Source organism: Lepidochelys kempii, chromosome 4, assembly GCF_965140265.1.
Source record: "Lepidochelys kempii isolate rLepKem1 chromosome 4, rLepKem1.hap2, whole genome shotgun sequence".
NCBI classification, from domain to species: Eukaryota; Metazoa; Chordata; order Testudines; family Cheloniidae; genus Lepidochelys; species Lepidochelys kempii.
The window spans coordinates 111,819,414-111,833,711 of NC_133259.1; the positions used below are offsets into that span (position 1 = coordinate 111,819,414).

At 42.6% G+C, this 14,298-nt stretch overlaps 1 protein-coding gene across 6 annotated transcripts in view; it reads right to left on the reverse strand.

Annotated features, from left to right (window-relative positions):
- Nucleotides 1-12,011, reverse strand: part of CPEB2 (cytoplasmic polyadenylation element binding protein 2) — a 92,226-nt gene extending 80,215 nt beyond the window's left edge. For 3 of the 6 annotated variants that reach the window (XM_073342482.1, XM_073342480.1, XM_073342478.1), the window contains exons 1-2: nucleotides 10,097-12,010; nucleotides 6,885-7,175 (exon numbers count right to left, since the gene is read on the reverse strand). In XM_073342482.1, coding sequence (XP_073198583.1) covers nucleotides 6,885-7,175; nucleotides 10,097-11,260 — 1,455 coding nt within the window. In that variant the 5' untranslated portion in view covers nucleotides 11,261-12,010. Of the gene's footprint in view, nucleotides 1-6,884; nucleotides 7,176-10,096 lie in introns of all 6 variants that reach the window. The other 3 variants (XM_073342481.1, XM_073342479.1, XM_073342483.1) reach the window with 2 other exon arrangements.
- Nucleotides 12,012-14,298: the final 2,287 nt, after the last annotated feature.

A 14,298-nucleotide genomic window follows, 5' to 3' on the forward strand; every position in this document is an offset into this window, starting at 1 on the left:
ATAATAAAGCAAACATAAGATCATTGTCTTTTTCATTATATTAAGAATAAGATCTTTTGGTGAAGAGCAAGATTTTACAGTGAATTCAACTCTTGCTACACCAAAAACATTAATTTAAATGATTATTTTAAGCTAACCTTGTCCCATCTGTTTCATCCTCTTCCTAACCAGCTTAAAGCTCAAAAAGATCTTAGTTTCTATACACAAAATAATTAGTGACTTCCAATAAACCGTATGTATGTTTCTATTACATTCTGTTAAAGCTTGAATACAATGGGTGATTATCAATAAAGTGAAATGTCCAACTTACAAACAGTACATTTTTAGGAAAGTATTTCTATACATGTACATTGGTAGAGGGCTTCCCATCATAATCTTATCAGTTAAGCATATATTATAAAAACATCAAATGTATATCCTAAACTAGAAAAATAAAAATAATTGAAGACTTAAAGACATTAAGGATCCATAAAATAGCTTTTCAATACATACCGAGAAACTGCAACTGTAAAGCCTATGGCTCATTACAGTTTAGCTTTATGGAAATTGGACAGAAGGCTTACAAAAAAGTAGAAACAAAAAATTACCTCAGGAAGGAAAGTAGGTTACCACTACCCACACCACATAAAGTAGCTAACAAATGTAACATTTAGCAGATATCTAGGGGCAGTCATCCTGAGAACACCAAACATGTTTTCAAGTTAAGATCGCATTACTGCATATATTTACAGAAAAGGTCCAACAACAACATGACAGTTCTGCTACCCAACTATACAAGTCATTTTTGCTGAAATATTTACCTATGCAGACATATAGCATTCACTGCATCCACCCCCAAGTGGTCCAGGTTAAGAAAAGACTTTGAAACACTGGAAGCAATCCAGACAGACTACAAAGATGATTAAAGACTTGGCAGGATTGACGCATGAGGAAAGCCTAAAAAAAAAAAACCTATGTATGCATAGCGTGGTCAAAATAACTAAAAAGGACAACAAACTAGACATTTGGAGGGTCTCAGCATGAAGGGGGAAGTTGTTCAGGGGTTTAAAAAAATAACTAAGAATAGTTGTTTGAAACTGAGAAAAGCAAAATTTAGACCGATCATCATCAGGAAAAGTTTTCTAACCATCACCTATAAAATAGTCTTTCAAATGCGGCAGTAAAATCTAGTTATTTAAACCTGAAAAAGCTCATAATCTCAGAGAACAATTATGGTTTGGCAATGAGATCGGTTGGACAATATAAAACTTCTTTTATTGCTAACTCTTCGGTAACTAGAATTATAATGTATACACAAAAAGAAAAGAAGTACTTGTGGCACCTTAGAGACTAACAAATTTATTTGAGCATAAGCTTTCGTGAGCTATAGCTCACTTCATCGGTTGCATACATGCATTCATGCAGCCGATGAAGTGAGCTGTAGCTCACGAAAGCTTATGCTCAAATAAATTTGTTAGTCTCTAAGGTGCCACAAGTACTCCTTTTCCTTTTGCGAATACAGACTAACATGGCTGTTACTCTGAAACCTGTCATAATGTATACAGTATTGCTCCATTAGCCTGGTTGACAAACATTTTGCTGTGCAACAAAAGATAGCCCTTACATAAGTTCTTGCATATATGTTAATAAAACAAAGGATTTGGTTTAAATATATTCTTCCAATATTTTATAAACTGCGTAAGTTAAACAACATAGGTATTTTAGTTCAGCAAAAACTTGTTAATACATTTGTGGCTTTAAGTCTAACAGACTCGGTCCATTGATTTTGTTCAGTATTCTGAACATCTATATGCAAGTTTAAAATTAAAAATATTGTCCATTCAAAGGCCTTGATCCTGAAATTGACAGCTTGTAGGTGGACTGCTGCATCAAGCAGAGCTGCAGTGAAGGGTTCTCCTTACAGGGCAGCAGTCCATCTGCAAAAGATTGGGGCCTAAATGCACTAGGCCCAGGTAACTGATCTAAAGCGCAGTACAATCTGAATGAAGGCAACTTTTCTCAAAAAAAATAACTGCCTAAAGCTGGGCTCCTAAATCCATGTTTTAAACACCTAAATAAGCTACCTGAATTCTAAAAGTGCTGAAATTTTAACTCTCCCACAGACTTTCATGAGAGCTGCTAGGTGCTCAGCACTTTTAACATGGATTTTATCAAATATTATCAATTACAAATATTGAAAAACTGATATCTTGAGAATCCAAAATTAAGTTACTTGAACAAACTGATAAATTATTCTGTCTCTAGAATATTAAAACAATATTTTAATATCTGGTGTGAAGAACAACTCAAACTTAGCTGAAAACACCTGAAACTGTGCTTTATTTCACTGAATATTTGACATTTTAGACTCTGAATTAAAAAAAAAAAAAAAAAGACTGACAACCAAGGCAACCAGAAGAAGTATCTGCAGTTATTTAGGTTATATCTTACTGTACAGAATCCCAAATTACAGCAATAGGTTTCAGTAGTGAATAACACAGCTCAGCTTCAAGGACAACTGACACTCTATGCACAGTCCAAACAAACAGGAAGGACAAATCAATGTGAAAGACACCCAGACACGCAATGTATTTCCTGAACTCAAAGATACAGGAACAGAATTCAGATTCATTTTGGCAGAATGAAGTTTTATTTACATTTGTTCTTTCCAAGAGCATACAGACAAACACTATTGACCTTTTAAGAACAAGTACTACACTAGTTTAAAAAAATGTTTGTAAAAAGGTTTTTTAAGAGATTAGAAATAAAATAATGTACTATCGATATTCAGATAGAAAATTATAAACATGAAGGCCTTGTTTATATTTAAGTTTCTCTTTTTTAACTATACCAGTAAACAATACTTAAAGCTACAAAAACCCCAATGTAGAGGAGTTTTACTGGTATAGCTTATTCTGGTTTGTCAAAGTAAAATAAACTATGGCGGTATAATGTGCCTTATACCAGTATAACTGTATCTAGGCTAGGGCTTTTACCAGCATAATTTTGCCAGTGTAAGAGCAAAAAATTACACCCCTTAGAGCCATAGTTATGCCAGTAAAACTTAAGGTCTGGTCTACACTAAAATATTAGATCAACCTAACTACACTGCTCAGGGCCATGAAAGATTTCACACCCTGCACGACAGTTGGGTCGATCTAACCTCCACCACAGATGCAGCTAGGCTGATGGAAAAATTCTTTCATTGACCTAGCTACTGCCTCTTGGAGAGGTAGATTACCTACATCAATAGAAAGCCCTCTTCCATCAATCTAGGAAGTATCCACCCCACAGTGGCACAACTGCAGTACCATAGCTGTACTGCCGTAGTGCAGAGCAGGCCAAAAGGTGGGATTGTCAAAAGCGCTCAATGATGGCCTAACTTTACCACTGGAGTGTTACCTCTAAGGCTAATGTGAGTAGTTAGGCCAAAATTAAGCACTTTTCAAAATCCTATCTTAGCGATGCAATTCACCATTAGTGAATTCAACTTCACTGCAGTCAATGAAGTTCTATCCAGTTTGTGCACATAGGAAACTTATGCCTCAGTCTTATACTTAAAGAATACCAACAGTGAAAAAGTTTGGTCTTCATTCCCCTCCTTTTTGTAAGCTACATGATCAAAACATAACATTTTAATAGTCATTAATATATACTGTTAACTGAACAGATACTCAATACCAAGCAATATTATGTATTAGAAATATCATCAACTCCCTGACCTTGTGTACACTGGAGACATGCTCTTATCTCAGCCACCAGTGTAGCTGCACCAGTGGAGACTCTGAGAATAAAGCAAAGTTTCAGATAAGGAATAAGTTGCAACTGTTCAAATTGTGACTTATCTGGTCTACGCTAGTGGTTTGCACAAGTGCAGCTACATGGGCTACGGCACACCGATGGCTACAATTATAGCAAGTCTCCACTGTAAACAAGGCCTGAAAATTCTTTACAAAAGTGACTTCCAACCTGTGATCCACTAGTGGTCTGCAATGAGCGAGCAAATCTCATGGTGCTGGCTCATAATCATGTTTATATCTAAAAGCAAGATGTAAACATGTATTTTAACTATTTCTATATAAACTATTTTAGTAGTTGCGACACGGTGTTGTGATCACAAATAGTAGTGAAAAAGGTCTGCAAATTGTAAATGCGGGAGAACATGGGCAACAAGAGTCTTTACTAAGATTGAGAAACATTGGTTAGGAGGACTACAGGCAGGTTTTATACGTCTGTTCAATATAGTTACGTTTAGCAGATGGCATAAATTTAGTAATATAAAAGCACTGATTCAGCATCTGCTAAAACTGATACTGTATCTTTAAGAATCATCAACCTGAATACCTCAACCTTTTATGGAACGAGGCAAGCACAGTACAAATTAAGTAGACTGATATTTGACTGTGTCACAACTGCCAGCACAAGCCTAGATAGCATCACCATCACCAGTTCTAACTAAACTGAAGTTCAGCTTCTTTTTAACCATTTCATTATGATGCCTAAAATCCATGCATCAGACAACGTAGTGGGGAAGTGACCCCATGTAGGGCAGAATTTAATAAAAATTGAAAATTATGAACACAGTAATTCAATGCATCTTAATAAGGATATAGAAAACATCTATTTAATGTTTCTGCAATAAAAGTGGTTAACACTGAAAGAGTTCAGATCACACTCTGTCCTTTGACTATTCTTATAAAAGCAAACAAGTGAGATTTAAACACTAGTTTATTACTGGACAAAACAAAATTCTTTGTCTATCATAAAGCAGTTCAGCAGCCAGTTCAATTGTAGGTGCTGTATTTAAGTACGTCTATAATTCTGCTTTGAAGTTATGAACACCAAGAACAAAAACATCAGCACAAATTATTATAAATATGGTTGAACTTCAGACACTTTTCTCTACTCTGCTACCTATGATTGTTTAAGTTAATAGAAGTTTTATTAGCTTTCTATATGCTATGAGTAAAGACAAACAAACAAACTTTGTTTAGATCTGAAAACAAGCTGCTTTATATTAGAGGACTTCCTCTAATAGTTTCAGTAAGCTATACATATACACATATACACACACACACACACACTTATTAGACATATTGAATTATATTTGAAGTATATGCAAGTTTGTTGTGCTTGGCAGGATACGCACTCTAACATATTGTGGCAATGCTGTTCAAACAGATCAATACAACACTAATATTCCTAACCCAAATCATGAAATTGATTATTTTACAGGTGTCTACTTCAGAATGGGGTTTTTAAAGATATTTCCACTGCAGAGCACCAGCTATCTCAAGCTGGCAACTTTAAACTCTATCTTTAATGAGTCAAGTTGTAGTTTGGTATAGAAGTGGCATCCTTTCCATCATCCCACCCAAACAAGCTACAAGAAAATTATACAAACCCTGCTGTTTAAGCCCAGTCAGCAAGCCTATTCAATGAGATAGGACTTTAGAGGATGATAGCAGGATTTCCCATAAAAGAAATGCATTATTGGATGCAATCCCAGCAAACTTCAGAAGCATATGAAATCAATAGTGACACTAAGTCCAGTATTGTAACTATCAGGCCCCATTTGTAAGTAGAGGTATATGGCTTGTTGAGCCAATAGGAAATCCACTCACCGCCAAAATGACAAAAACCAGGAGATCTATGTAAAAATCCCAGACTGAATTTTTTGCTATTATCACAGCTACACTAAAATTAATCTGCTTTTTGACACAAATGCAACTGTTCAAAGTTGAGAGATCAAAATTGTGACAAAATAAGACCTAGTTTAGAATAAATACATTCTAAATAAAAGAGCATGACAGTCCTATGCAGGGAATAACAAGTATTGTAACTACTCTTTCCTGCAGGTTACCTTATTTTGTTAATATACTAGCCCAAATTACAAGCCCAAGTCAAGACAAAGTACTAAAGTTAAAGAAGACCTAAAGAAGGTGTAAAATAGAGAATTATTCTTAAAGTAATCTGCTGCTTACTTGGAATGGCTAGTTTCTAAAGTAGAAGGATTATCTTAAATGTAGATTCCTTGAAACAAAAAAGTAAATGCATAAGCTGCTATATCACCAACTGAGGTTGGAGCCTGATAGCAAGCGACAGTCCTTGCCCCCAAGAATTTACAAACTAACTAGACAAGACCTGACAGAGGCTCAAGAAAAAAAATATCTCCATTTTACAGACAGGAACCTGAGGCATAGAGATTAGATGACTGGCCTAAAGATACATAGGAAGTCTGATGCAAAAATTGAACCCAGATCCCCTCAGTCCAAGACCATTCTTCCTCTTCGCATTTAACATCTCTAAATCAAAGGGCTTCTATGGTCCAGTCATTAAATAACTATGGACATCCCTCAAGAAGCTGCCAATAGGGGAAAACTAAAACCCATATACAGAGTGGCATTGGCAAGGATGCTAATAAGATGAAAAGGTGAATTTAAAAAAAAAGAGTCGGAGCTGTCCACAAATACAGTATAAAAAGGCTTGTCCACAAGAACAGTTTGATAAGATCTAAAATTAATCTACATTAAAAACTAAGGGATAAAAGCAGCCCAGATTTAAAAGGAGCCTTGAGTGTTTTAAATTGACAAATGTTAAAAATGCTCTCTGATAGTTTAAAAAGCATTTCTGCTCCCTTGTTGCTGTGCAAGAGTTGTTTCAGTTTCCTCCTTTTTTCCTCATGTAGTCAGTAAGCAATAATTCTGGCTACTGCTGGCATTTTATATAAACTGGAAAATATTTTGGTTAATTGTCACTTTCAATACACTTGTAACAACAGAAGGTACAACTTTTTCACAAAAATCACCATGAACGTTGTCAGTATCACTTAATATGTTAAACAGATCTATTTGCAATGCTAGACAAAATTAAAGACAAATATTAAGATGTTTCCAGTTACATACCATTCTTACCTGTAAGGGTAAGAGAGTATTACTGTTGTTGTCAGTTCGGAAAACATTATCTTCAATCCATGATTTTGGTGTCAGCGATGGAGTAGAGCGAGTAAATTTAGGGGGAGCTATGACATTACCAGAAAAGGGCTTCTTCAAAGGAGAAATTTGGTTCATAGTTCCTGGAATTCCCATGTTTCCAGTTCTACGATGGTCTCTGCCATGCATTCCTCCCCAGGACATATTTCCTGTGCTCCAGCCACTACTCTGATGGTTGCTCCAGGGCGACTGCTTCAGAAGAGGCTAAAAAAAAAAGATTTGATTAGTTTTTTTTTTGGGAAACATTCCTAGTTTGCTTGTTACCTCAAAAAACGCTCAGATGGCTTTTGTAAAGAGTACAAAAACTGGGAGTTCCCATTTGCCTATAAACTGACATCCATGGCAAAGGAGAAAACTGAATACAAGTAACCATAAAACAAGACTGCTTTACCAAAATGACTGATTTGCAAAAATGATAAATTAGGATTTTCAGTCATTTCTTGGTAGAACATTCCTACAGTTATTTAAATACAATAAAAGCTGCCACACTTTCATTACATAACTAATCTGTCACATAGGCAGGCCCCTTTGATATGTCTCTGTAGACTAGCATTAGATGGTTTCATGAAGGTCACTTGTTTGGTTTTTTTTGTGAGTAAAGGAGAAAGTAGTGAGTAGCAGGATAAAAAAAATTCATAGGTCATTCTAAAATATTACATAAAGAGGAAAAGGTTTTCAAGTAACAAAGACAAAGACTGATTATCCCACAGACTATCTGGATAACCCAAAATTATTTGTTCAAAGTAACTATCCTGGATGTGTATCTAAAAATATAAATGTATTATAATAGCCTTTAAAGGCTACAGCTTGAACTTCTGGTCTAACAAACTAGACCAGATCCTCAGCTGGTGTAAACTGGCATAGCTGTGCAGAAGTCAGCGAACCAAAAAAGTGTTTTGCCCCGCCTGAGGAATCTGGCTTTTTGATTATTTCAGAAAGGGATTGTTTTGATATCCAATGGACTTACTGCTATTATACAAAATAAAATTTACATATTCAGACTAACCCCAGAGAAAAAATGTAAAGATCTTTTCAGGATGAAAATGGGTAAAACACTACTGCTGCCTTCAATACATAATAATCTATTCTAAAAACCAATGTGTGAACTGAAATGGTTGTCATACTACTAAGAGGTGGACCCATTGAACTGTGGTGATAATAAAGAGCTGTGTTTGTCCAGTTAGCAAAATAAAAGTATTTAAAACTTGACTGTTCTTGGAAAGGATTTTTTTAGACACTTTTTGATGAAATAGAGGGTCTATAAATCCAATTCCAATCTGAAATCCAAATGTAACACCTCTATCTCAAAGATAATGTACTTCTAATGACAAATACTGAAAAAGGTTAAATATGATGAGTACTGATGGACCTGTACAGACATAAAAATTAAAAATAATCCTGAAAGTATGTTAAAGCCATTGTGGTCAGATACTCAGACAGATAGATACCCCTGTTCTATATAATTATAGATAATTATGTTGTAAAACTTGAATGCTTTGTGTTGGAATTTTGGGAGAGGCAGGCACTCTATTGAGAAACAAACTTTGGAGATAATGTCAAGTGTGAAAACAGGTCTTTAATCTTGCTAACTATGCTTTCACATCACTGTTTTAGGTTTACTACCTACAACTGACATAAAGTCATAACTGGATTATGGCCAGGGAAGTGAGAGGTGAAAAGATTTCCTCACAAATTTTAATGGTAGAGAGAGCTGCTGTCTTATCTCTTAATTGCTTTGGAATTTGTTTAAAAACAGAGCAAACTAAGTGATAAGATTCATGTTAAAAACATGTTCACCACAGATGAACATATAAACAATATACATTTTCTCATAATACAATTTTTGAATGCCAATGACCAAAAAAATAAACACTACTTCATATAATCCCAATCTTACCTACCTGGTAAAATGCCACACGGTTTAATACTAGAATTAAGCAGAAATTAATCTGACTATGGGGCCTATATGGTACACTCAGCCATGAAGGGCCTAAAAAACCTTAACATGGTGCAAATGTCACACACTATGTATGATATGTTAACTGGAGAGAGCAGAACAGCTCCATGGAACAAAATATGACACGTTATCTTATTCTCAACATACAGAACCAGGAAGAAAAGCAACCTTTTTAGCCAATAGGAGATGAGGATTCCATGCCACCCATTAAACTAGTAGGTGCTGTAGGCAGGAGAATTGGGACAATCTGAAATACAGTAGTGAAGCTGCTGTTTGCCTACATCGCCACATACACAAGTAACTCTAAATAAAAGTTATTCATCTTGGCAGTTCTCAGATGAATCAAAAAGCTCACTTAACACCAAACCTGCCTATGCAAGTCAATTTATATGTTCTCAATTTTAAAGTATATTTAAAAAGCAGGGAGGCTCATAGGTCAACAAACATGTTTTCTGGAGGGAAACCTGTCCCTTTTCACATTGAAATTGTGACCTTTTCACTAGTGGTATCAGATGCAATTACAAACAAAACTAACCAAAAAACTGTTGACAGCTAAGGAAAGGACGCCTGTAGACGGCAGCTATAACAACCCAGTAAGTATCGATCAAAGTCTGGGGGACATAACTGACACTAAGAATCAATGGGCCTGTCGTATTACTTAATCCGCTTTTTTCTCACCTGACACCTACAGAGCAGAAGAGGCAGAGGGTCGGGAAGAAAGGGGCAGTCAACAGAACTCTAACCCGAACCGAATTAATTTACACCTCTTCCCGCCCCGGCCGGAGGAACGGGGTCCAGATCCCCTCCGCCCACCGAGAGAGCTCTGCAGCGCAGGGAGCGGGAGAGAGCTGGAGAGAAACGGGGCCGAGGCCCCCCGCTCCGCCAAAGGGCGCTCGCTGCAGTACCGAGACCGAGCCTGGGCTGTGGGAGCCCCGCCCTGCTTCCACCAACCGGCTCTAGCCGTGCTGTCCCTGCCGCCGGGTAACTTCAGCCGGGGGCCTCAAATAAAACCTCCGCTGCTTTCACCGCTCGGGGCGGGGGGGAGGTCCCGGTCCCCGTCCCCGTCCCCCCCGCCCCACTCCCAGGGTCCGAGTGGCTTCCCCAGCGCTCTCCCCCATGCGGAGGGACTCCCCGCTGCCGGCCGCCCCGAAGCTCCCGGGCCCCGCACCTGGTGGTGGTTGTAGGAGTTCCTCTGCTGCAGGAAGGCGGCCGCGGCCGCCGCCGCCTGGTGTTGGTGCTGGAGCTGGGGGCTCACAGGGGATCTCCGGTTCTGCTGCTGCTGCTGCTGCTGAGGTAAATTCATCGGCGGCGGCGGGGCGGCGGCCGAGAAGGGGCTGCTGAAGGGCCCGGCGCAGGGGTTGTGAGGCGACACCGGCGAGAAGCTCTGGAAGAAAGCGGGGTTGATCGAAGACGGGATCCCCGGGTAGAAGCTGGTCTCGGAGTCCGGGCTCGGCGGAGGCATCGCGCTGATCTGGCTCCCGCCGCCGCCGCCGCTGCTGCTGGAGACCGGAGGCTGCTGCGTTTGCGGCGGAGGTGGCGACGAGGTCTGCACCGACCAAGGGGTGCCGAAGCCGGGCAGCGGCGGCGGAGGAGGGGAAGCCGCCGAGGAGGAGCCGCCCCCGCTCTGGTGATGGGGGCTGGGGATCTCCGAGCTCTGCAGGCTGCTGAAGCCGGAGCCGAGCCCGCCGGGCAAGAGGGTCCCGGGGCTGCCCAGCAAGTGGCTGTTCGGGGGGGACTCCATGGGGGGCAACTGGGCTGTAGCCTGCAGGTGAGGAGGAGACGGAGGCGGATTCACACAGGAGGAGACAACCACCCCCACATTGGGGTCCGCTGCTGCCTGTGCCCCCGGGCAGGAAGGGGGGAGCCGCTCTAAGCCCCCCCTCTCTGCGCCGCCCTTCTGCTCGGCTGGGCTGAGCGGCTGGTAGGGCGGATAGTCCCCTGTCTGCGGCTGCTCCGGGGGGTGAGCGCTGAGGAGCTGGCGCGGCTGCCTGTGCTCCTGGTACTTGTCAGCGGGGTGGCTGAAGTGCTGCTGCTGAAGGGGGTGGCGATGATAGTCGGGGTGGTGGTGGTGGTGGTTAGTCAGGGGGTGGCTGCTGCCGAGCTGGGCTGGGCTGCTGAGCTGCTGCTGCTTGAACTCTTTCCTCTTCTGGCTCAGCTGAGGAGCGGGCGGTGGCGGCTGCTGCTTGTTTAAATCCTGGTGGTGGGGGCTGAGACTGGGTTTAAAGTCAGAGGAGGGGTGGCTGAGAGGGGGGTGTCCTGCTGCGGGGCCGCTGCCCAGCCTCTCGCTCCCTGGCTGCTGCTGTGTCACCCCCAGGAGCAGCTCATCCTGCATGTTTTGATGCTACGCAGCAGCCGCCGCCGACAGCAACAGAGAGGGCGGTGGCGACACACCGGACACGCTGCTGAGGGAGGAACCGGTTCGGGTGGGTGAGGAGGGGCAGGACGGAGTGAGGCGCTGCTGCTGCCAGGGAGGAGAAGGACTCGTGTAGGCAGCGCCTCCTACACCAAGCCGTAGATGGGGGCTGCTGCTGCCAGTCGTTGTAGGCAGTGGCTTAAAGATCTGCGAGCCCCGCGTTCAAGAAAGCCCCTTACCCACACCGACCCCGGGTAGGGGTAAATACCCACCCTTGCAGGGGGAAGGAACAACCCTGCATCTGACAAGCCACTTTATGGGGTAAAAAACCCCTCCCGTGATTAAAAAAAAATCCTCTACCTCCAGCATAAAATCCCTCTTTCCCAACCACAATAATCGCCACTGTGGGGTAAACTTTCCCACATTATATACTCCCCCTCATCGGGTTAAAAGAGCCTCAAACTAAATCCCTATAGTCTAGTCCTTCGCCTCTAACAATCCTGCATATAATAATCAGCAGCACCCCGAACAGTCACCCGCCACTCTCTATAATCCCCGGGGCGGGGCGGGGACGGGGGGGGTCCCTAGCTTGGGCACTGAGTGAAGAGAGGCTGTCACCGTCCTCTCTTACATGTCCATCAAATAGGCCTGTTTCTGAGGCTGGGTACAGCTCTTCCCCGCCCCTTATCCTTCTCCCCCACTCCCAGTACCGGTTCCTAGCCGGCTGCACCACCCTTAAGAACTCCGGAACGTTCGTCACGATCCCGTCACAATCCCCACCTTCTGGCGGGTGGACCTCATTAATAAATCATGAGTCCCGCCCCCTTATTACTAATTCATGAGCGCACGCTACTAGTCTTCGTTAATCATTAATCGCCGGCTCCACTGAGGGTTCGGTACCGTCGTGCCGGCTGCTCTCGCGCTGCTCCAACTGCCAGAGCGCGAGAACGGGCAGGCCCGGGCGGGCGACGGCACCAACCAAAAGGGCGGGCGTTACCACTTCAATAAGGGGTAGATAAATGCGATCCCTCCCCCACATTGTAATTCACTGTATACCTGCCTGCTTCTTTAACCAAGAACATATTTATTTGTGTGGGCCGCAGATGTACACTTGAATACAGCTCCTTAAAGAAACTATTTTGCCGGAGGGGAACAAAACGCGAGATGATTTCCCCCGGCCAGGGTGGGAGAGGCTGAAAAATGGTTTCTTCCACTGCCGTGGATTCTGCCAGGGACTGTTTCTCCGGCTCTGGAAGGAGAGAACTGTCGTCACTGCTCTCGCCTCCCAGACCCCTCCTACCGAGCTTATTTGCATTGACGCAGCCGCCTGCTGTAGGAGGGGCAAGGACGCAAGCGCCGCTGGGCGTGGGAAAAATGAAGCCGGTTGGGAGGAGAGAGACGTGGAGGTGGGTGGGGCAACGCTGCGGGGAGGGAGCCCAGCCTGGGAAGCGTGACGCTCTGCTCGCCCCCGCTCTTGTGGGCCTTGTGCAAAGCCTCGCTACGGCTGCCAGTGCCCTAGGGTGCCCCCGCCCCTCAGTCCTTGCTTTCGGGCAGCTTGTCTCTGCCGTCCCTGCACTCGTCCAGTCTCTGGTGGCCACCGACGGCTCAGCCTCATCAGCGCGTGAGCTTCCTGGGCTGGCTCCTTGCAGGCGGGCGCTGGGCCCCTGGGGCCTATTCAGAATGAGCCCAGTTAGCCTACGGTGGCTTTAAAGCAGTGGTGAGCAGGAGATTGGGAGGCCACCAGAAGCTAGGGTGACCAGAGAGCAAGTGTGAAAAATTGGGGTGGGGGGATAAAAGGTACCAATGTAAGAAAAAGCCTCAAGTATCGGGACTGTCCCTATAAAATCAAGACATCTGGTCACTCTACCAGAAGCTTTTGGCTGTGACCCCGATTCCTCCTTGTAATGATCTAGGGGTTCATTAAATAACAAATCAGTGAATGAGAAGAGACTAAAACTTTAATCAAAATAACCAGAGAGCATCTCTGGTGAACTGCTGCCCACAGGCATCCAGTGTTCCCAACGCCTGCTTCCCCCACTCTCCAAATTCCTATGTTCATAATACTGCCCCTTATGAGGGAGTGTCTAATTACAATCTTCTACAAACATCTCTCTATGTCTTCCCTCTTAAAGAAAAAAATTGACTTTTTTATACATATATATATAAACAGCTAACAGCTATCTAATAGCACATGCATTCAATTTTCAACCCCTGTAGTACATTGCCATAAACCTAATGTGTCAACTCTCTAGAGAGGAGAGGTTATCAGCACTTCACTCTGAGTCTTTACCACTCACTTTCCTCAAACCTCCCGTCTCCAGGCAGGTTAGCAAGTCTCTATGAGTCTTTCAAGATGTTTAATCTCCAGCTCTGATCTCAGAAACTGCCTTATCTTAGAGTCTGAGTTCTCTTGTGCCTTGACCCTTTCTCCTTTGTGCATTGATGGGAAATGCTAGAGTCCATATCTACTGTCAATGTGTAGAACCTTTTTGGGATTATTTGTAGATCCCTTTGATTACATCTAAATATGTCCCCCTGGTCTGTCTGGGCTACATAAAACCTTGGATGCAGCTGTTCTTTAATGGTACCCTGTGTTCCAAAGTATTGGAGGTGTGATTCCTCAGGCACACTCTTATCACCTGGGTTAAGAGAGAGGAGTTCATGGGCCCTTTTGTCAAAATAATATTTCTGCTTCCACTTCTGATTTTCTTTAGTCTTTCATTGTTATGAGATTTCAGTAAATATCAGTAAATGGTAATTAGGTCTGATGCTTCTTCCCATTAACGGCTGAGATGGAGAAAAGCCATTCTCCAGGGGTGTATTTCAGTAACACTTTATACAAATCACCCCCACTGTCAAAAGTCTTTTTCATAAGGTTCTTTACTGTCTGTTTAGTCCTTTCCACAGGTCCATTTGATTTGGGGGTAATTTGGACTGGAAGTTTTGTAATGAAAATTCCAAACTATGGAAAGGTTTCAGAGTAACAGCCGTGTTAGTCTGTATTCGCAAAAAGAAAA